Source organism: Cydia fagiglandana, chromosome 2 (assembly GCF_963556715.1).
Source record: "Cydia fagiglandana chromosome 2, ilCydFagi1.1, whole genome shotgun sequence".
Classification (NCBI taxonomy): domain Eukaryota; kingdom Metazoa; phylum Arthropoda; class Insecta; order Lepidoptera; family Tortricidae; genus Cydia; species Cydia fagiglandana.
In genome coordinates, this window is record NC_085933.1 from 22,710,644 (window position 1) to 22,734,341 (window position 23,698).

At 37.4% G+C, this 23,698-nt stretch overlaps 3 protein-coding genes across 3 annotated transcripts in view; 1 reads left to right on the forward strand and 2 right to left on the reverse strand.

Moving 5' to 3' along the window:
• LOC134678496 (protein Wnt-5b-like) overlaps positions 1 to 23,698 on the reverse strand; it is a 57,616-nt gene that overhangs the window by 15,210 nt on the left and 18,708 nt on the right. Inside the window, exons 2-3 of the mRNA XM_063537073.1 lie at positions 10,080 to 10,333; positions 4,051 to 4,231 (exon numbers count right to left, since the gene is read on the reverse strand). Of these exons, the coding sequence (XP_063393143.1) occupies positions 4,051 to 4,231; positions 10,080 to 10,333 (435 nt within the window). The remainder of the gene's footprint in view (positions 1 to 4,050; positions 4,232 to 10,079; positions 10,334 to 23,698) is intronic.
• Positions 11,948 to 12,440, reverse strand: LOC134679692 (probable salivary secreted peptide). Its single transcript, XM_063538639.1, has one exon. It carries the CDS (start codon positions 12,423 to 12,425, stop codon positions 12,030 to 12,032), a length of 396 nt encoding a protein of 131 aa, XP_063394709.1. The 5' UTR covers positions 12,426 to 12,440; the 3' UTR covers positions 11,948 to 12,029.
• Positions 18,842 to 19,420, forward strand: LOC134679693 (probable salivary secreted peptide). Its single transcript, XM_063538641.1, has one exon. It carries the CDS (start codon positions 18,975 to 18,977, stop codon positions 19,329 to 19,331), a length of 357 nt encoding a protein of 118 aa, XP_063394711.1. The 5' UTR covers positions 18,842 to 18,974; the 3' UTR covers positions 19,332 to 19,420.

The following is a 23,698-nucleotide window of genomic DNA, read 5'->3' on the forward strand; positions in this document are numbered from 1 at the left end:
TTCCAGTTAACGCTACTATCTACCGTTATACCTAATAATTTAAATTCACTAACTTCTTCAATAGCCTGACCGTTTATTTCAAGTTTGATATCCAAGGGTTGTTTCTGTATCGGTTTGAATTGAATGATTTTAGTTTTTTTGAGATTTATCTGTAAATTGTGGTCTGTAAGCCAATTAGTTACGTCTTCTAGGGTTTTCCGTAGGTGGTCGGTACATTCCGTGCTATTTGTAGTCTTTAAAAGTAGTGACACGTCATCGGCGAACATAATACATGTTGTGTCTATTGTTTTCGGTAGGTCATTGATATATGCAATAAATAGCAGACAAGAGATTACTGATCCTTGAGGGACAGAACAGGTAGCTAGACGCATTTCCGATTTTACTGTTTTAATTTCGTTCGATTCTCTGTGGTAGTGTTCGATCTGCACTTGTTGGTACCGGTTTTGCAAGTATGATTTTAGCCACTGATATGCTAATATGCTAAACCCCTGATTCCCATAGCGTATAATTTATTTAGTAGGATGGGGTGGGACACCCTATCGTACGCCTTGGACATGTCCAATAGTAGCCCTACTGCGTATTGTTTCTTGTCTATTAGATTTAAAGCTGACTGATATTTTTATGGACATGGACGCTTTTCTGTTTCGCCCTATGGTTGACTGGTAGAGAATGCCTATACCGGCATTAAGTCCGCCTGTTGTACTTTTTTGTATGTGCAATAAAGTTTAAAATAAATAAATAAATAAATTTATCATTATCAATTGCTTTCATATTCATGACCGTGTCGTGTACCTGCTGAAGAAATTGAAAACGTGTAGGGACCCGTAGAATAGGAAGAATTGAAAGCTAGTCTGACATTTACGAATTAGTTAGGTATTGAATAAAATAACAAAATGAGTCCAAGTCCAACCCAATATAGCGGTAAGTACCATTATTCATAATTGTTATTCCATTTTGGAAGTAGGGAGTATGTTCGATTCTGCGGGGAAATTTTTCGACATAGTGGGGGAAAAATACTAGGCTTGCATAAAATCGAAGAGTGCAGAGAAAAACTCGGCTCACGGGAGCAGCGGTATTTAAATAAAATAATAATCTCCCGCCAGGACATCAGGGGATGAAAGAGGTCGAATTATAGAATTCTAGAATAACTACTATTCAAGAGAAATTCTTGTATGTTAGTAGTTGAACATAGTAGTAGGTACCCGGCGCGCATAGGTATACGAGGTTATATCGTAGAAGTTATCCTTTACTAGCTTTTGCCCGCGACTTCGTCTGCGTGGAATTAGTAATTTGGGTACCATAATTTTTAAACTGATCTGCTTTTTATTACACCCCGCCATTTCACTCCCAAAATGGATGACTAATTAGTAAAAAATGCGAACTTTCTTTATTTGTAACGAAAGGTCTTTTGAGCCGTTTTTAATTTAAGATACCTATTATTTTCTTTTAGTTATTTATTAATTTTGACGTGACAATGTCTTCTAAATCGATGAACACCGGTAGGACTATACAGACAGACAACCATATTTTTGTATCTTAACATCATTTCCACCTCCACTCCAACTTGGAGGTTCGAGAAGTTGAAGAAGTTGATAAAGTTGGAGAAGTTGAAGAAGTAGATGTTAAAGAAGTAGGAGGAGTAGAAGTTGAATAAGTAGGAGAAGTAGAAGTTGAAGAAGTAGGAGAAGTAAAAGTTGAAGAAGTTGAAAAGGTTGGAAAAGTTGTAGAAGTAGGAGATGACGAAGTTGAAAAGGTTGGAGAAGTTGAAGTTGAAGAAGTAGGAGAAGTTGAAGTGAGAGAAGTAGAAGTTGAAGAAGTTGGCGAAGTTGGCATTGAAAAGGTTAGAGAAGTTGATGTTGAAGGAGTTGAAAAGGTTGGATAAGTTGAAATTAAAGAAATAAGAGATGTTGAAGTTATAGTAGTAGAAGTTGGAGAAGTTGAAAAAGTCGAAGAAGTTTGAGTTGGAGAAGATGAAGTTATAGAAGTAGAAGTGGAAGAAGTTGAAGTTGAAGAAGTAGGGGGAGTTGAAGTTGAAAGGGTTGGAGAAGTTGATGTTGAAGGAGTTGAAAAGGTTGGATAAGTTAAAATTAAAGAAAAAATAAGAGATGTTGAAGTTATAGTAGTTGAAGTTGAAAAAGTCCAAGAAGTTTGAGTTGGAGAAAATGATGTTAGAGAAGTTGAAGAAGTTGAAGTTGAAGAAGTAGATGTCAAAGAAGTAGGAGGAGTTGAAGTTGAATAAGTAGAAGAAGTAGAAGTTGAAGAAGTAGGAGAAGTGAAAGTTGAAGAAGTTGAAAAGGTTGGAGAAGTTGAAGTTGAAGAAGTAGGAGAAGACGAAGTTGAAAAGGTTGGAGAAGTTAAAGTTGAAGTTGAAGAAGTAGGAGAAGGTAAAGATAAAGAAGTTAAAATGGTCGAAGAAGTAGGAGAAGTTGAAGTCGTTGAAAAGGTTGGAGGAGATGAAGTTGAAGAAGTAAGAGAAAGTGAAGTTGAAGAAGTAGGAGTATTTGAAGTTATGATTGGCTATGATTGACTGGTAGAGAATGCCTTTAGGCATTAAGTCCGCCATTTGTACATTTTATTTGTATTTTGTGCAATAATGTTTAAATAAATATATACCTACAAAAATTTGTACATGGTGAGGTGTCGGGTCTCGGAGGCTAGACATTTTTAGAACAGTCCAGAACATTCGAGAGTATTCGAGAGCACTCCACAGCATTTCAGAACATTCTGGAATGTTGTCGAATATTCGAGAACATTCTAGATCATTGTGGAATATTCCAGAACACTTTCGAATGTTGTGGGATATTCCAGAATATTTTCGAATGTTGTGGAATATTCTAGAACATTCGAAGCCGTCCCGGGTCTCGGCAGACATTTCTACAATAGTCCAGACCATATGAGAGTATTCGAGAGCATTCCACAGCGTTTCAGAACATTCTGGAAAATGTTGTCGAATATTTGAGAACTTTCTAGATGATTGTGGAACATTCCAGAATACTTTCGAATGTTCTAGAATAATCTATATCCTTCCCCGGAACTCAAACTATCTGTATACCAAATTTCAACCGAATCGGTTCAGCTGTTATTGATTCCCCATACAAATTTCCACCCCCTTTTTCACCCCCTTAAAAAGGGATTTTTGGGATAAAAACTACCCTATGTCCTTCCCCGGGACTCAACCTATCTCTATGCCAAATTTCATTAAAATCGGTTCAGCGGTTTAAGCGTGAAGAGGTAACAGACAGACAGACAGACAGACAGACAGACACACTTTCGCATTTATAATATTAGTATGGATATTGAAATTGTAATAGATTGAGCTAAGTTCTGAATGTAATATCGTGTCTACTTGAGAATATTGAGAGACGATAACTGTAGCAGTTATTTTATATGGGATTTTCAATAGTCGCCGTGTTGTCGCCATTTGGATGTTTAACTGTTTGTGAAGACAGCAAACGAGTTAAACGCTACGTTTAATGTGGGATTGTTTCCAATTGAATCGTTCTGATCATTAGACAACGTGTCATCCTGTTCCATATTTTTTTTGACTATACATACATATAACATTATATATACCTAATTATTTTTATTACTTATTTAAATCAGTAATAATATGCATGCACTATACATTAAGTAGTTAACTAGGTTAAACAAACTTTAATTTTCACATGCCTAACGACCGAATGTATTAAGGTTCAGTATCATTATTGTAACATCTCATGTACCATATGTTCTTGTGAATAAATGACAATTCAATTCAAACTTATCTGATAGCAACCCGGTGCAATTGTGATATGTATTCTTTCATTGTATTGAAAATTGATGCCCATTCTTTTAAACAAGGACATAAGTTATTTATCTTTCTCCATTGATCCTTCGTTATTGGTTATATTTATATGTAGTTAGGTACCTACTTATTTACTTATTTGAAGGGTTAACTGAAATGGCCTAGTTAAACCAGGAACAGACTTCATAACGACGGGAGATGGAATATCTCACGGAAACCAATATGAATATTTTTTCGGTTGGTATCGTAAAGTTGTTAGTACTCACTTGTATCCGTAATCCACATTGTCGCCACATCCACACCACACCCAGTCGGAATGCAGCGACCTCGGCCTCGCAGCGCGACTGCACCCGCAACTGGCCAGTCGTCCGTCGCGACAAGCGCGCGACACCGACAGCGACACGCCAGCGGCCGTGATAGCGTGCGTGAAGGCTGTCTCTCGCGACGCTGTGGACAAATGACATGATTATTAATGAGAAGACATATAACTCGTTCTCGCGGTGCGACTGCACTCGCTACTTGCGAGTCGTCCGTCGCCACAAGCCCGCCGAAAGCGATATTCCACGCCAGCGGGACACTGAGAACAGAGGACCTACCGCGAACCACGTTCGACTTGTTTTCTCTCTGACGCACTTGTAAATTCGTACGTACCTAAGTGTGACAGGGAGGCAACACGTAGAACGTGGTTCGCGGTAGGCCCTCAGAACGACACGACTCTTGTGACGTGACATGCGTATTTGTATGAAAGTGTCAAAAGTGACGTTTTTGGTTGAAGACATGTCACTTTGGACACCGACAGATCAGCATCATACCACATACCACAGTGACGCGGATCCGCGCGCCGCTCCGGTGTGCGAGAGAGATGTGCGGATGTGAAGACCGTCTCAACGTCGTCAGGCGTTGATAAGATGTAACAACATCATTTATGGTTCCCTAGTAGCTATCGGTACGGCTGTAACCTTTACAAGGCCAAGTTACAAACAAGAAAGGAGAAGGAAAATAAGATTTTATTTATTTATAGAAAGCTATTTATTAGGTACCTATATTTAGTGTAAACGAATCAGGTCACGGCTTTCTTCATGCTCCCGCCATCGCCAGTCGCCACAAAATGAGTCCATGACTCCAGGTCAAATACTTAAAAAACCATTAAACTTTCGGATCTTTATTTGATTGTGTCAACTGTCAATTTTCCCTATTAAACTTTCAAGGTTATTTTGACAGTGACCTTGGCTTACAAGGTCAGAAACTTGAATTTAACAAAATCATTTTGTCGCTATAACAAACCATCCGACAGTGAAGGAGCCCATAGATTACCAGTTCGCCGGACGATATCAGCCTGTAAGTTGTTCGCAACTGTCACATATACATGCGTTTAACTGACAGGCTGATATCGTCTGGCAAACTGTTATCTGTCATGTGTAGGCCCCTTAACACTTATATAATGCAAGGCTCTACATACATACCTACACATGACGCTTTCAATAGGCTAATGTATATAAAATCTAACATCTTCGCAAAACAATATAGTAGAACAATAACAGCCGAGATAAAAATACAGAAATTACCATACATATTCCGCTGACAGCGCCAATAAAAATATCGTAAACTCTTTCTGTTAGATCAGACGGAAAAAGGGTCTACAGTTGCTTTTCCATATTTTTCTTTATATATTTTTCTTTGAGAATCTATGCTTCGCTTATAATGGACAGGGCTTTAGCATAACTGAATATTGGGAAAATCAAAATATTGAAAAGTCATAATTAATACCGAATAAAGTAAAAGAGTGAGAAAACAACCCAAGTAGTACTTACTCAGTTTTAAATGCTCAAACTCTACAACTACAGAAGACTTGTTTTAACTTTGACCGCTTGCTTGAGCAAGTATTTCTTGGTTTAACCACATTCAAGTAAGTTGATAGCAAATTTTAACACCGATATTTTTTAGGATATCAAGGCAAAACGGATTCTTTATAGTTACGATACGACAAGTTCGCGTATCCTTTTAATTTACTATTTTCAATTTCAACGCACGAGATTTTTTTATAAATTTATAAGCATCTTTAAATTGTGCAGATACCGTAATCTTTATGTGATGACAACATACGAGATTATAATTTAATAGATATATTGTCTTTAGACACACATTTGGACAAAAAAACCCGTTCTATGGGTGTCAGTTCTGGAAGCGTTCCCATTTCTCATTTCCATTTTCGAAATGCTCAGGCGTTTATCAATTTCAAACTTGCACGATCCAGGAATCCGCGCTGAGTCGCTACTTGCTGGAAACTCCACATAGCTCTAAATCTTGTCGGGCGCGGACACTAACTGATTTACTGTGATGCACAGACCACCTACACTACTAAACGAAGCAGATACGCGCGGAATGCGAACGATCGAACATGCTCTTAACGGGCATAAGATATATTAAATGCTGCCTTTGCCACTTGCTCGAAAAGCCGCCTCAGACGACCAGCTAGGGCAAGAGCAGGAGCATGAACAGGATTGCGTTTACAGTATATCCCTACACATCGCCCTTAAAGACGGTTTATGACAATAGAGGTCAGCTCATACAAGCGCTCCCGTGCAATGTACGAGAGCACGACCGTTTAAAGTTAGACCAAGAAAACGATTTCGATAGCCCACGCAGTGCATGTGTTATTTACTTATTTTAAACGCCAAACATCTCTGAAATTATGACGTATAAAATAACACTTGCACTGCGTCTGACCCTATTTTAGTTGTGCCCACAATTATGACGGGACGTACTTAAATTAAAAATATTTACAAAAATTAAGCATCAGGGGTACTTATTTATATCATTCTAGTATAAAATTGTATAGGATCAATGAAACTTAGTTGTGCTGCTCGAATCGCAGTATTTTACAAGTAAAGTTTAACCTAAGTAGGTGAAAATAGTATGTGGTGACCTCATGCCTTTTAACGCTTCATGATGCGGTGTCTATGTATTATGTGCTGTGACGCCACTATTCCGCTCTTTTACTACTAGAAATGGAGAAATAAAACCGAGCTGTTGTTAGTCTCGGAGTTTTATGACGTTGATTAGATGTGATTTATAGGGCTGTGTAGATATCGTCCAATATAAGAGCAGACAATGATTTAATTGGGGGTAAATTTATACCTACATACATTCAGCCAAAACGCAAAAACAACGTTTTCGAACCCGCCAAAGTTATGTTCAGTTATTTTGCTAAGATGGCAGTGTTTGGGATACCTATTTGAGAAGTGTCTTGTTAATATGTCTTGAAACACCTATTGAACAGTACCTAGAAAGTTTTCATGTCTTGCCCTGCCTAGCTAATAGTTTTATTATTATTTTTTCCCCCGCCTTTTTTTTTTCTCATGCCATCGTCATTTGCCAATTAACTTAGATTTAGTTGTTATTAGTACTCAGATTTAATAAAACACTTGTTTTATTTTTTATTATATTTTAATCTATATATAAATGCAAGTGTCCTGACTGACTGACTGATTCATCAACGCAGAGCCGAAACTACAAAAGCCAGAAAGTTGAAATTTGCACACCAGATTGAATTTATAAAGTGTACAAGAGATAAGAAGCGATTTTGAGAAATTCAACCCCTAAGGGGGTTAAAAAGGGGATGAAAGTTTGTATGGGGTTAAAGTTTTCTTTTAAGCTAGGAATTCGAAACTTCGTAAAAAGATATATTATTAAAATACAAGAAAACTAATTTCAGCGTTTATGAAAATTCATCCCCTAAGGTGGTGAAAAGGGGGTTGAAAGTTTGTATGGATATTAAAAAAAATTTCAAGTGGTGGACTTGAATCTTTGTATTTACGGATATTATTAGAAGACAGGAAAAGTAATTTCAGCGTTTTGTAAAATTCATCCCCTAACAGGGTTAAAAAGGGGTTGAAAATTTTAATCCATTACAAATGCTTTGAAACTTCGTAGAAAGGCATAATAGCCGATTACAAAAAAAAGTGATTGCAACGTTTTTGGAAATTCAACCCCTAAGGGGGTTAAAAAAGGGATGAAAGTTCGTCTTCGGGTGCAAATTTTATTTTAAGTTAGGAACTTGAAACTTTGTAAAAAAGTATCAAATTCAAATACAAGAAAACGAATTTCAGCGTTTTAGAAAATTCATCCCCCAAGGTGGTGAAAAAGGGGTTGAAAGTTTGTATGGATATCGAAAAATATTTCGAGCGCGGGACTTGAATCTTTGTATTTGGGGATATTATTAGAAGATAATAAAAGTAATTTCAGCGTTTTGTAAAATTCATCCCCTAACAGGGTTAAAAAGGGATGAAAGTTTGTATGGGGTTAAAGTTTTCTTTTGAGCTACGAATTTGAAACTTCGTTAAAAGATATATTATTAAAATACAAGAAACTAATTTCAGCGTTTTTGAAAATTCAACCCCTACGGTGGTGAAATAGGGGTTGAAAGTTTGTATGGATATCAAACATTTTTTCGAGTGTGGGACTTGAACCTTTGTATTTAGGGATATTATTAGAAGACAGGAAAAGTAATTTCAGCGTTTTGTAAAATTCATCCCCTAACAGGGTTAAAATGGGTTTCAAAGTTTAAATCCATAACAAATGCTTTGAAAATTCTTAGAAAGGCATAATAGCCGATTACAAAAAAAAAGTTATTGCAACGTTCTTGGAAATTCAACCCCTAAGGGGGTTAAAAAGGGGATGAAAGTTCGTCATCAAGTGCAAATTTTATTTGAAGCTAGGAACTTGAAACTTTGTAAAAAGGTATTATATTAAAATACTAGAAAACTAATTTCAACGTTTTAGAAAATTCATCCCCCAAGGTGGTGAAAAAGGGGTTGTAAGTTTGTATGGATATCATGCACGTTTTCGAGTGCGGGATTTGAATCTTTGTATTTGGGTATATTATTAGAAGACAAAAGTGATTTCAGCGATTTGTAAAATTCATCCCCTAACAGGGTTAAAATGGGGTTCAAAGTTTGAATCCATTACAAATGCTTTGAAACTTCTTAGAAACACATAATTAATAGCCGATTACAAAAAAAAGTACTTGCAACGTTTTTGGAAATTCAATCCCGAAGGGGGCTAAAAGGGGGATGAAAATTCGTCTTAGGATGTAAATTTAATTTTAAGCTAGGAACTTTAACTTTTTGGAAAAAAGGTAATAAATTAAAAAACATGAAAACTAATTCAAGCATTTTCGAAAATCATCCCCCAAGGTGGTGAGAAAGGGGTTGAAAGATTGTATGGAGATCAGATATTTTGTGAGTGCGGAATGCGGAACTTGAATCTTTGTATAAGGGCATAGGTACCTAATATGAGAATACAAGAAAACTAATTTCAGCAACCAACATCAAAATCCACTTGACTTAAAACTTCATACAACTTGCTAAAAAAGAAAAGTACTTAATTTCAACATTGCTTGGATATTAAAATTATAGGTACTAAATATGTAAAATGTTGAAGATAAGATTCCACGCGGACGAAGTCGCGGGCAACAGCTAGTGTCTTATATGTATAATTAGGGGTGAACTGAAAACCAGCGCTGTGACAGCTAGTCTGTAACACAGCAAATGCTGAGTCCATCCCTATTGTCACACTATTGGTTGTTTATGTGTAAGTTTTATAACATAAGAACGATTAATGTCAATCTATGTTAATTTCATTGTTGCTGGTTCAACACGTACTTATTGTTCAACATGTGAATTTTTTTTGTTTGTTTTGTTTTTATCGTCTTTGTTTTCTTGTATGTGTGTGGCAATAAATAATTCTTATTCTTATTCTTATTCTTAATAATATTAATCATAATGAAGTTCCATCTTCTCCGCTGGAACTGATACTGGCACTCCCTAATCTCCTGCTTGATCCTATCTCCGACCAGTCCGACCACAGTTATATGGTATCGGTGTCGCCGATATACGCGCCGCTTCCTAAGTGTCATGTGGTATGGTGGTGTACCTACCTATAAGAGAGAGAGGTCCGAACACCGTCTCATCTCCTCTGATGGAACTGATGCTGGCATTCCCTGATGCCCTGCTTCACGCCGTCTCCGACCACAGTCATATGGTCTCGGTGCCGTCGGCATACGCGCCGCTGCCTGAGTGTCATGTGGTGTGGTGGTGTACCTACTTATAAGAGTGAGAGGTCCAAACACCGTCTCATCTTTCATGATAGTGCAGTTCCATCTCCTCTGCTGGAACTGATGCTGGCACTCCCTAATGCCCTGCTTGACCCCGTCTCCGACCACAGTCATATGGTCTCGGTGTCGTCGGCATACGCGCCGTATCCTGAGTGTCATGTGGTGTGGTGGTGTATCTACCTATAAGAGTGAGAGGTCCGAACACCGTCTCATCTTTCATGATAGTGCAGTTCCATCTTCTCTGCTGGAACTGATGCTGGCACTCCCTAATGCCCTGCTTGACCCCGTCTCCGACCACAGTCATATGGTCTCGGTGTCGTCGACACACGCGCCGTTGCCCTGGCGTCAAGCCTCTCAGCTTGCCGCACAGGCGGGACTTCTCGGAGAACAGGTCCTGGTTCGACCACTTCTCGAACTCGAGGAGGCCCATGTTGCTGGAACAAAGGAAAAGGAAGTTAGTCTACCGGTCGAGACTTATTTAAGGTCAAAATGGGGAAGGCAATGGTCGTGTCGATTTGATTGTCTATGACATTATAGAATTCCCCGATTGTTGGTATGTTTAGTCATAAACACTAAAATAACAGTTCGTATGCTATTCAATCTGTCCAATCCAACTGTCATTTTACTAATAGAAGGAGTTATTTTAGTAACAGGAGAATAATTAACTGTAGGTGTGACTGCTCCGTCATTATTGTGCCATTCAGGGTTCTAGCTAAATTGGATATTCCGTAGCGGCATTGAACAACCAATTTTCCTAATACCCGAAATGGCTCAACAATCGCGGAGCGTGATGGTACATATAAGAATAAGATAGCGGATTAATGCGTCAGTTACGACACGGGAATTGGAATTGATCAGCGGAATTGATGCACATACAACTTTTCATCGCAACCGAAAATTACAATTTAGTATTTATATGGAAGCAAATTGAAGTCAGTGTCGGGTTCTGCCCCGGCGCGTCTCGCTTATTTCGTAATGAATTCTATAGTTTTGTACATATTTTTATCCAAGAGTAAATAGATGACTCCACTTGTGGTTGACTGATTTGTTTGCCCCGTCGTAAAGTGTGCTCTTCCACGATAAGGCTGGCGGACAGTTTCGCAATGCAAATAAGTCGACGGAAAGTCCCGGTTTACTTTCTAGGATTTTTACATGGGTTTTATATGAACATTCGTACATGGACAATCCAAACAATGCTGGATTAAGCCAGCGCGGGGCCTGTAAGCTAATTCTACCCCATGGATTGTTTTAATTTTGTCGGATGAACTGAACGAAGTGAAATTAGACTATTTTCGGACACAATGCTTAGGAGCGCGGGTCCCCAAACGCGCGGGGCTCGTGGCATTTGCTACTTTTGCCACGTGGCTAATCCGTCACTGTCTCCAAATCAAAAGAAAAAAAATACCGGGATGACCGATGCTACGAAAAGTCACGAAACTATTTCCATACATTGGAGATTTCTATCAATGATTGTCATGTTGGCTAGGCTATGTTATGACATGACCGATGGAGACTTAAACGATCTTGTAATTTTGGGTCGATGGGATCTCGTTACTGCGGGATTCCACCAGTGTGCAGCACTGTGCGGCACAAGCATAATAATCAGTAAAAAAATGCTTGTGCCGAACACTAGTGGAATCAGGCCTTTACCTCTCTATAATGAAGCAATGACGTCTCTTATGCGTATGAGTTTCCATTCAATCATGTTCTAGATACATGTATTACAAGAATTAGTTCGTGACATTGTTATAATAGGTAAGCCAAAGTGTTGTATTAAGAAGGTACCTAGCTAACAACAACATATGGTAACAATATGGTTGTACAAAGACTTGCAGTACCTACCTATGTACTTCTCACTTCTCACAATATTCAAATCAATTTTAAAATTTTCCTATTGTGGGTTGGTACCTAAAAAAATGGAAAATTGGCAATAAAATGGTCTCTTGTAGAAAATGGACTTTCTACAAGCATGGCTACAAGTCACAATGTGTTTTAACATAGGGTGTAATTAGTAGGTAATTACAATAAAACAAAATAAGTTAACAAGATAATAATTCAATGGCACTTTAATACTGACAAGCAAAATTTTAAATATTTACAAAAGGCGCTCATAAGTTAAAAGGAAATAAATCAATATCGTCCGTAGATGGTCACCGTGAAGTTCAAACCGCCGCCTCGCTGGGACTTCAACTTGATCTTCACAAACCGCTGTCCAATGCCTCCAGCAGAAATCGTAGGGTATCCTCCTGAGCCATCGCGATCGTTGTCTTTAATGTGGATAGCTCTGATATAGGCAAAGTTATGCAGCCCTGGTTCCGGGTATTCAATAATGCTGGTCCTCACGAAGAAAGGGAAGCCATATTTGACTTCGTGGACCTTGTATAAGGCGACGTCTCCGTACGCGGTCTGCCCGACGACCAGGTCGTGGCTCTGGCAGGAGTACGCCGCGAAAAGGCACAGAAACGATAATGAGACTGTTAGCGCGCGCATTTTGTTCGTTCGTTTGAGGTGATAATGAGACGCCATTCTTTTATATAGTGGGATGATGTTATGTAAGAAAGAAGCATCATGCATGGATGTTATCTTAATTTGTCTTTATTTTTGTCTAGTGCGAAATAGGTACGTATTTTCCAAATGAATAAATAGTAAATTACTAACACACTTAGCGGGCACATTCCTGTTTGCCGGCGTGTGTTACACAGAATATTAGCGTACCGTCATAAGTACTTACTTTACTTAAACCGTAAGTAGTTAGTGAAATAAAATAAAATATTCGTTTGATGGAATATACAAGGCGTTACTTTATATGGACATTTATATTTTATATATGTAATTATTTAAATATTACTTAATACAAACAAACCTGTTTTTATTGCTCTTGTTTTTAATCTATGTAGTTACGTTTTAATATTCAAGTTTTTTAACTTACTTACTTTTTCAAGACTTATAAGAACAAATTTAAAGAATTTATAAGAACAAATGTTGTTTATATAATTTTTTTATTTTATATATATTATATAATGAATGTTAGTTTATATAATTTTTAGTTTTTAATTTAAACTCTTTGTATTTTACCTAGATTTACATGTTATTCATTTATATTATTATGTATTCATTTTATGTGTAGGTAACCTGTAGGTATCACAAAATAATAGTCTTCATATTAAAATAAATCTTAGATAGGTACCTAGCGATAAATTTTAATCAGTACAAGCGACATATTATTTCATGAATATTTACATGGCTCTTTGCTGCATAACGCCATCCCCTGAAGACAACAAGTCCATCCATCAGCTATCTGACGCAGGTAATGTCACGAACACACACAGTCATATCTTGTGATCCGTACTTCCTCGCTTATTCATACTTTCCTGTTTTCGGTGTCTGTTACGTAACTAATTAACCATTTTCTTACGAGTACATTTTTACGCCATAAATAATTATAATTAAAATAAATTATAAATATTATTAAAAAACTTCGACGATTCAGAAATGAATAATTCACAAGATATTAAGAAGTAGGTACATTATAATTAATTATATTACATACTAGTGTCTTGTATGTATACATACCTAGATTATAGTTATAGAATCTAACTGGTGGTGGGTTAGTAAAGAACCTATACATTAAAAGTCATAACATTGAGTTACCATGCAGTCATATCAGAATAACACCACTTTCCGCATCTTGTTTATACTCGTAGAGTGCGCAGCGATACATTACCTACGGTTAGGGAATGCAATCTCGCACCAAGATTGGCGATTCGAGATCTTGCACGTAAATTCTGAATCGAGATTGGGTGTTTCGAGATCTCGACCGTCTGACTTTCGAGATCGAGATTAATTTCGACGAGATCGAGATTTGACAAAATAACTAAAAATGTGATATTTGGTCAAAAATCTCTAAGGATTCTGTACATACTACTTATTTAGGGTACGTCATGTTATATTTTCAAAGTAAAAAGAACAATTTAAATAAAAAATAAACATTTATTTAAAAAAAACATGAAATAAATATAGCTCCAATTTGACATTCCGCACAGAACGTGCCACAGTGCTTTTATCGTCAGCTAAAGCCGCCTGCACACAATAGCACTGCCGTAACAACATGGGTCATGGATCTAACGTCAAAAAGATTACTTTAAACAAAGTAATTCACACGAATTAATCTTTCAATCTCGTTCGAGATCTCGAAAATATTAATCGAGATCTCGAACAAGATTACAAAAATCGAGATTTACGGTCAACGAGCAACGAGATTGAATCTCGAAAATTCGTGCGAGATTTCGCGAGATCTCGAAATTGCGAGATCGAGATTGCATTCCCTACCTACGGTCTACGGTTAGCCGGTTTCTTTAACTCAAATAATAACATGAAAAAATATTACTCAAGTTAAGCAAATCTGGCCGCGTAGCCAAGATGCTAATCGCTTACGCTCCGTAGCGATCGAAACGCAACTGTCACTGTCGCACTAATATGGAAGAATGATAGAGAGACATAATGCTTTTCGTTGTCGAAGCGATAGCGATTGTAACCTTGGCTAGGCCGGTAGAGCCTTCTTATTGGTACCATTAAGGATGACTCACACTAGACCGGGTCGAGGCCGGGTGCTTCCGGTTCTTCGTTTTCTATGGAAAGCAAAAGCATCACGTGATCACCGATCACACGTCATAGAAAATGACATGCCGGACGCCTCGGCCCGGGCCCGGCCCGGTCTAGCGCGAGTCATACTTTATGAGCGACCAATTCCTGTCACTACAACTCTATGGGTACTGTTTATTACCAATAATAGCATCCACTGGTTGCAATCCTTCGTCTTGGTGTCACTTGTTTATTACTGAAGACAATTACGTGTCATGAAAACATATATAGGGTGGAAAGGCACAACGATCCTTTCCGAAAAAGGGGGATTGTTTAGCCTAAGCTAATAAAAACTATGTTAATATGGGTAACCGTTTCTAAATTATGGCCTTTTAAACATCCATGCGAAAAACTATACTTTGTTCTAAGCCTAACAGGAGCTTAATGTCCTTCCACCCTGTATATTATAGGTTTTTTTAATAATACGACAGTGGTGGTAAACAAGCCAAACTTGAGATTAGTTGTGGACCTCAGGCTCCTGTGAGCCGTGGCCGGGATAGCGCAAGGAAAATGCATGATGATGACAGTGGCACAGAATAAATAATAGTACTGGGTACAGAAGATTCACTCTCTAACAAAACGCGTCTATTACGATCAGGACAGATATGGCCGCTAGGTGGCGACAGCGCCACGCGCGGCTTATGGCAAACCCCAAAATTGGGGTTGAACGGATGTACTTTCAGCTACCTGTAGCAAAGCGACGAAATCGCGGAGTGAGACACGCCTGACAGTGGTAAACAAGGATGTAGCCATGTTAAGCATGTCAACCAGCCACCGCGGCTTATGGGCGTTTGCAACTCTAGTGCATTGGTGCAACGCTGCACATGCAACGCTAGTAGAGTTAGGTTAGGTTTGTAAATTAATAAAATAAATAAAACAATCTTTTTACTATATCGCATAATGCGAATACGTATAGGTATATTTAAAATGTATATTTGTGTAAGTAAGTATAGTATCATACCTAGTATGTAGTCTCGACTTTGTGTCTATTCTCATATCCACTATTTACAATCCTGCACCAAACTAATTAACTGTCTCTGTTTAGTTAACCCAATGGTTCAGTAGAGAATGCCTCAAGGCGTTAAGCCCGCCAATTATTACTCTTTTTGTGTAAATTTGTGCAATAAAGTTTAAATAAATAAATACTTAAAACAACAACAACAATACTTTTTACAACCTTGGGCTCCAAAATGACCTCGGGAGGCAGCAAGAGACTCGCGCCGCGCCGTCAGCTTTCTCGCGCAAAGACTCGCTATCGCGAAACAGGGCGTACACAACATGCCAATCGCTAACGCTCCGTAGCGAACGAAAAGCAACTGTCACTATCACACTAATATGGAAGAGTGATAGAGAGACACAAAGCGATTCGATGGCGAAGCGATAGCGATTGTCACCTTGGCTAGGGCGGCAGTGCGGGGAATAGGGATGCTGCCTGCGTGATGGGCACCTTACCGAAAGGCCAACGATCAGAGGGTAGTTTTTAGATATTTAAAAAAATAATAATTGTAATAGAGGTATACATACCTACTAGTTTTATTTTAAAATTATTTAATGTACTCGTCATTAATGTCATTATATGTTTATTCGAAATACGAATTCACCTTTTACTATATCGCACGAGGAAAATTATACTTTTAAGGCGTATGTTCGATGCAACTACAAATAAACAAGAACGTGTTGATGTATTGTGCCAGTATTACTAGTGTATATTTGACATCATTTTTATAAGTACATATGTAGTTCATAATAAAATCAAATAATAGCTAAAAGTAATAATCTCGCAATAAATGACTTGTTAAATTTATTTATTTTTCACAGATTTATGAATCATGTATACCTACCTACCTACCCTACCTAACCTACCTAACCTACCTTTAATTTACCTAAGTATATTAGTCATGTAAGCCTGACCCGTAATTAATATTATCAATAAACCATAAGTATGAGTACTGAAGAAACAAATGACAGATATTTTGTAATTTAAGAATTAGGGAGCGGTCATTGAAATTAAACAATGTTCTTTAAAAGTTTAATATTTATTCAACAATCGTCACAATGACGCGCAATATGCACAAGAAGGTCTTCAATATCGTCCATAAATAGTCACCGTGAAATTGAATCCATAATCCCTTTGACTCCTCAATTCGATTTTGACGGATTTCTGTCCAACTCCGCCCTGGATGATCCTAGGGTAGCCTCCCCCAAAACGGTCGTTGTCTTTCACAAGAATAGCCCTAATATAGGCGAAGCTCTGCTTTCCTGGTGGAGGGTATTCAACAATAGAGGTTCTAACACTATATTTAATGCCATATTTGACTTCCTGGGATTCGTAAATGATGACGTCACGTCCGGTCGGTTTTCCGAGAACCAAATCGTAGGTTTGACAGGAATATATCCCGAAAAGGCAGGAAAATAAGAGTATAGTTATCGCGCGCATTTTATCAAAAGTGCGTGTATAAAATTTGAAGCTGTATCTTATACAGTGCTTTATAAAATGTTATGCAATAATGAACAATTGTCAAATTATAGTTCATATTAGCTGCATCTTATTTTTGAAAAGTGTTTTTCAATAAAAATACACGTCAGAGATCGCTTATGTTCTTTCTAATGTTTAAAAAAAAAACGAAGTATAAATATTACCGTAAGTAAGTTAGGAATCTTTGATAAATATACATCAAATATGCGAAAGCAAAGAAGGAGGGATGATAAACTTAAAATAATAATGATAGCCTGCAAAATCTTGAAGATTCTATTGTAATACATATAAATATACTGATTCCTTGCATTAGCGCGTGCCACTATATATACACATACTAACAGAGTGAACATAAAGTAACAGAAAAATTACCTTTATTGAATAATGTCGTCCACAAACAACTCTAGCAAACAGTCTGTCTAATAGTCAACGCTACAAGACATAATAATCCTAGGAATTTGTAGTAACAAGAGTTAAAGAACCATTACAGGGTGTGGATTTTTTAGTGAATTTTTAAAGTGACCATAATTTTTAAAGAACATGAGTTGGATTTTTTTTTGTATTTTTATGATAACTGTTATGACTTGGTCTATCATCCGTTTACGACTTGACGTCGAATTCTGGGACACCCTGTATACCAATATGTTGTTCATGATAAAATTTGACTAGTTTAGATATTATGTAAATAACTACTACATACTGCAAAAAATATATCTTGCTTACTTCATTAGGTACTTATTTGTGGTTTTCCATTTTATAAAGCAAACATACTTTTACTTAAACAGGTGCATACTTTTAAAACATGTTTAAGTATGTACAAAGATGAAGAGAAAGTTCCTATTCGAGTTGATAATATCTTAAACAAATGTTCATTATAGTAATTTGGTTCCTTAAATAAAACTATAAGCGAAAATTACGTCCATAATATAATTTTATGTGATATATATAAAGGTTTAATGTGATATAAAGGTTTAGGTGTTAAGAAAGTAAGTAATTGGTATTATTTGCAATTAAATGCTTTAAGACCCTCGTAATAATTACTTTAAATGTTTACAACCATTGACATACATGTAGGTACATGACAGAGCCATGACACAACCCTTATCAAACTGTATATTTGATAAGTGGGACAAACAAACATTGCTCAATCATCTAATAAAATATTGCTGTAAATCTCCAGGGTACATGCAGCAAAATAAAATATACGTTCATAAAAAAAACTAGATGTCAAAATTAATCAAAATAGTTCATATTAACCAAGTTGGATTCTGCTCCATCTCTCAACAAAGAACTAGTACTACGCTGAAAAAATGTGGTCGACCCACTGGCCTAACTTAAAACCAATTAAATTGAACTAAACAAACCATTCCAACCTAATAAAAAAACCGGGCAAGTGCGAGTCGGACTCGCGCACGAAGGGTTCCGTACCATAATGCAAAAAAAAAAACAAAAAAAAGCAAAAAAGAAACGGTCACCCATCCAAGTACTGACCACTCCCGACGTTGCTTAACTTTGGTCAAAAATCACGTTTGTTGTACGGGAGCCCCATTCAAATCTTTATTTTATACAGAAATACATCATCTGTGAAAATTCAACTGTCTAGCTATCACGGTTCGTGAGATACAGCCTGGTGACAGACGGAGGGACGGACGGACGGACGGACGGACGGACGGACGGACGGACAGCGAAGTCTTAGTAATAGGGTCCCGTTTTACCCTTTGGGTACGGAACCCTAAAAAGTAGGTATTATACCCGACCCGACAGAAGACACGGCATACGACGTAGCACATGAATCACCAAATTTGACGTCAGGATCGCATGATCGTAAGCAAAATAGTTATGCATTACCCAAAACTAGAGATAAAATTAAGATAACAGCTATTTGCATCTTGGATAATCTCATCCATCTTATATAAAAAGGAGCGCGATCAATTATCACATCAAAACGAACGAACAATATGCGCGCGCTAACCGTCTTACCGCTCCTCTGCCTTTTCGCGGCTTATTCCTGCCAGAGCCACGACCTGGTCCTAGGCCAGACCACGTACGGAGACGTCGTCTTATACAATGTCAATGAATATAAATATGGCTTCCCTTTCTTCGTGAGGACCAGCATTATTGAATACCCGGAACCGGGGAAGTATAACTTCGCCTATATAAGAGCTATCCACATTAAGGACAACGATCGCGATGGCTCAGGAGGCTACCCGTCGATTTCTGCTGGAGGCATTGGACAGCGGTTTGTGAAGATCAAGTTGAAGTCCCAGCGAGGCGGCGGGTTCAACTTCACGGTGACCATCTATGGGCGATATTGAATTCCTTTTAACTTATGTGTGCCTGGTGCATTTTGAAAATATTTTATTTTATTTATTTATGTTTTTTTGTCAGTGCTACTGAGTTTCCGGTTTTTGTTTTGTTGTGAAGAGCACTACACTCTTTTACGACTATGAATTACAATTAGTGTGTAAATGTGTACCTAATCTTAGTTTAAGCTGGACCTTTTGCACCATGAAATAAAGATTGTAGATCTGTAGAATAAACGTTTATGAATAATCAAAATAAAGTACCTAAAGACAGCACAGCACAAGCCGACTTCCTTGTGACACATGAAAAACATATCAATGCTTTGGAGCAATTTCCATTTTTCTAGTAGGTACCTGGGTAGGTAGGTAGGTATGCAAGTATGTACCTGCATTGCTTTCATGCTTGTAGTATTAAGCCCGACTTGCTGTGAGTTGTTAGATTGATAGTAGGTACCAGTGGCGGCGCGTCCATAAAAGCCGATTCCCACCAGCTTGCCTGTTTTTGGACGTTTGAGCAGAGTTGTAAAGGAAATAATTATGTATAAGCCAAATTAGCCCCGACTTGCCTATGTATATGTTTGACGCGACGCCACTGGTAGGTACTTGTCTTTGTCACCGAGAATAAAATAGGTAACGTGATGTAAGACTTTTTTTTATCACCTTACAATTTTAAGACACATTTAATTTTTACTCGTAACACGATTTATAAAAAAATACCTATGTACCGTCGACATCAAAGATGTAAATATTTACAAAAGAGGAAGATATGTACAATAATGTAAACATGTCTATGACGTCAAATGTTCATATCTTCTTACGTCTTACGTGATATTACCAATATAATAGTAAAATTTCCATAACAACAAAATGTCAAATTGTTCGATTCTGTTATGAATTTACTTTGGTTTAAATTCATGTTCACCTGAGGTGGATGAGCTATCTGTATGGTGACGAAGCCTGCGCTATGGATCTGAAGGTACTGTTATTATTATGTTTTTTTTTGTGGGTCAATAAAATATTGCTTGATTACGTTTTGAACATTTATGGCTGATTCTAAATAAAAATTGCTAATTCATGTTTCAGGTTAGGTAGGTACCGCTCGAACAGATAAATACTTATACTCAAAATTAACTGAACATTTTGAGACACTGTGATGTCGAATAATATTTTTAAAAACACGCACAAATGTAAACAGAACAGTAAACAAATGTAAAAACAAACAAATCGAGGCGTTCTGTCACTATCATTTTCTATTGGAGTGGAACATCATAAGTAAACAAAAAGAAGGGCATTAAAAAATGACACGCATTAAAAAAAAAATTTAATAACGTACAAAAACAAGTTTATAAACAAAATCAATACTTTCGCGCAAACTGTCCATTATCCTGATACTGATCATAACTACGGCCGCCTTTGCTGTAATATCTAGCATTTAAATTTGGGTCAGCAGCAAACACTTCAATCTCGAATCTGTATCCCCTCAAAATGGTGGGGCTTGAGAGTCCGATGGTCACCGTCTTCCCGCCGATCCCGCCGCTCACGATACTCGCTTCACCATCTTTGTCTGGTCTCAGATCCGTGACCAGGATTTCTGTGATCACATTGTTTCCCGCTGCACTGATTACGATTTGGTCAGTCCTTGTCCATAATGCTGGATTGGCTTCCTTTATTTCATTGTAGATTCGTGTAGAACGGCTATCAGCGAAGCCTAGACGAATATCATTGGCATTAGCCAATGAGAAGACTAGACAACACAACACGACGATCTTCATATTGTCTTTAAACTTGAATGAAAAAAACGAGACGTGTGTCCGTATTTATATGGCCCAGAACGTATTAGTGAGATCATATATAGTTTATGGTCAACAATCAACTGCTAACTTGGGAGTTATTTTCGATACTCGTTAGGTATTGGAGTTACGAGGAAATTGCGTCATTGTCACATGTCGGCGAGATGACGAGATGTCGCCATTTGTAAACAACTTATCGAGTATTCAGTTGGGAATTATACCTACCGTTTGACTCATCTTCAGTATTCAGTATAATACTATTGATAGGTACTATACCTGAACGTTCATAGCATGTTTCTAGTAGATGATTAATATTGTAAGTTAGTCATACATATTCTTAAATCTCATCTCATACGGATGAAAGCGATACGTTACCAACTTACGGAATTCCCTTTGTTACCCCTACCTAAATATATTGATATTATTGTTATCTTGTTTAAGTAAAAGCTTTTGGCTTTTAACATTCAAATATACGAATGTAGGTACCTAAAACAGAAAAAACTACGAACAAAGAAATGAGAAAAAATCTAGATAGAAAAACTTATCTTCTTCTTATTATTATTAAACTTATTATATAAAATAGCTACACCTACAGCTCGCAAACATACATTGATACACAATAGATCATATTTTCTCGCTACCTATGACAAATTGAGCCATATCATCCGTAAATGCCCATTCATAGAAACGACGAAATCACATACAAACGCTAATTAATTTAACATACAGACGCAAAAGAAACATATTCTAGCTACTCAATCTACTTACACATTTATTTGGTCCTCCTTAGAAAACAGTCGTATCACCAAAATTTATATTTTGCCCTCAAAATGTCTGCAGTTTACCGAATTTTGTTGATCACATTTTTTGTTCTCCATGTTTCATGTCACGACTTATTCCTTGGCTATCCCGATGTGAATTCGAAGCTGATATACAGCAAAGTACATCAAGAGAATCCTGCCATTTGGGTGCGATGGGAGGATGTGACAGTCAACTGTTCGAGGAACGAAGTCATCAACGCCATCAAAGTCCTGGACCTAAGACAGGATAAGTGGGGAGAAGCGTACATCAAGAAAGGGGGGATAGGGGAGAAAAGTGTGACGATTGAGCTGGACAGCCCTACGGTCTTCAGAGGATACAACTTTTGGGTGGAAGTGTACGCCATTGAAACGAATGCGTTCCTGTTCAACCATGGCAAGAAGTGACTAGTCAGTAAGATGTTTGTTGGTTTGTGTTTAATAAAGTTGTTATAGTTTTGTGACCAGTGTTTGCTTTTAGGCAATAGTCTGAGATGAAACTAAGTTTACTAGTTGTTGCAGGTAGTAGTAGACTGTAATGTATGTAGATAAGTTACAGGTGTGATCAATTAATCGTACGTTCCTGGCCTCCACTGAGGTCCACGGTGCTCCCCTGATTACTTCAAAGTATTTTAAACGATTTTGAATTGGAACAGAGTTGCATTTCTTATGTTTCGTTCAGTATCAAATTAAAAGAATTTCAAACAAAGTTGCAAACCCAGCCGCAAAATTGCATGGCCACTCAATGAATGATTCTTTTCCTATTGGCAGTTTGAAAGTACATATATAGTTTGCATTCTAACTGCAAATAGGACGATATATCACGTTAAAAGTGTTATAAATGTAGAATCAACAGCGATAAAACCTATAATCATCCCTGATTAAAATTTGCTTAGGTTAATTAGGTACCGTGTAAAACGGGGTGAGTAGGTTTCGCGGGGAGAGTTGGGTTATGAAGGGGGAGAGAAGGTTTGAGTGGGGGGTGAGAAGGGATTTTAAGGCTACTCCTACAAAAATAATGTATTCCAATTTAAAATGGGGCTATAGATTACTATATTATGCGTATTAACGCATAATAAAAAAAAATCGATCCAACAATCTTCCAAAATCACCTTTGTATGAAAAACCCTCTCACCCCAAATACGAGGCATTACGGGGTGAGGTGGGTTTTCCTCTTTATCGTCAAAGTTATCGTCAAAGAATGGTAGTTACCCAAACTAAAATACAAACGTCCGAACCACTTATTATATAAGTACACCATTCAGTTTTCAGATGTAAAAATAAAATTTGAGCGAGGTTTGAAAGTCAAATTTCACCCAACTCACCCCATTCTACGGTATCTGTCTATTGGATCACATTTAAATAGCAAAAAGACAATGTATAAATTGATTAATACATCGATAGGTTTTCGGTCTTGTACTTGGTCTTTTAACGAGAAACTAACCGTATCTCGAGCATGACCTAACAGGAAAATAACAACGCATTAAGTATGTAGATATTTATTTATTTATTTAAACTTTATTGCACAGTAAAAATTGTACAAAAGGCGAACTTAATGCCAGAGGCATTCTCTACCAGTTAACCTTTGGGCCAAACAGAGAACAAGTAGTAATAGGTGCAAGAAAAATTTAAAGTACGAAAAATTAACTATTAAGTACCTATACATTTTTATGTTAGATATCTAAATATAGGTAGTAAATATACCTAGTAATATAGCCTCGAGCGGCTTTCTTACAAATAAATAACTGCCAGGAGATACGACCATGTTTTGTATGTATGTATGCCCGTATTC

Coding starts and splice junctions, on each gene's coding strand:
- LOC134679692 (XM_063538639.1), bottom strand. CDS start 12,425: ATGGCGTCTCATTATCACCTCAAACGAACGAACAAAATGCGCGCGCTA.
- LOC134679693 (XM_063538641.1), top strand. CDS start 18,975: ATGCGCGCGCTAACCGTCTTACCGCTCCTCTGCCTTTTCGCGGCTTAT.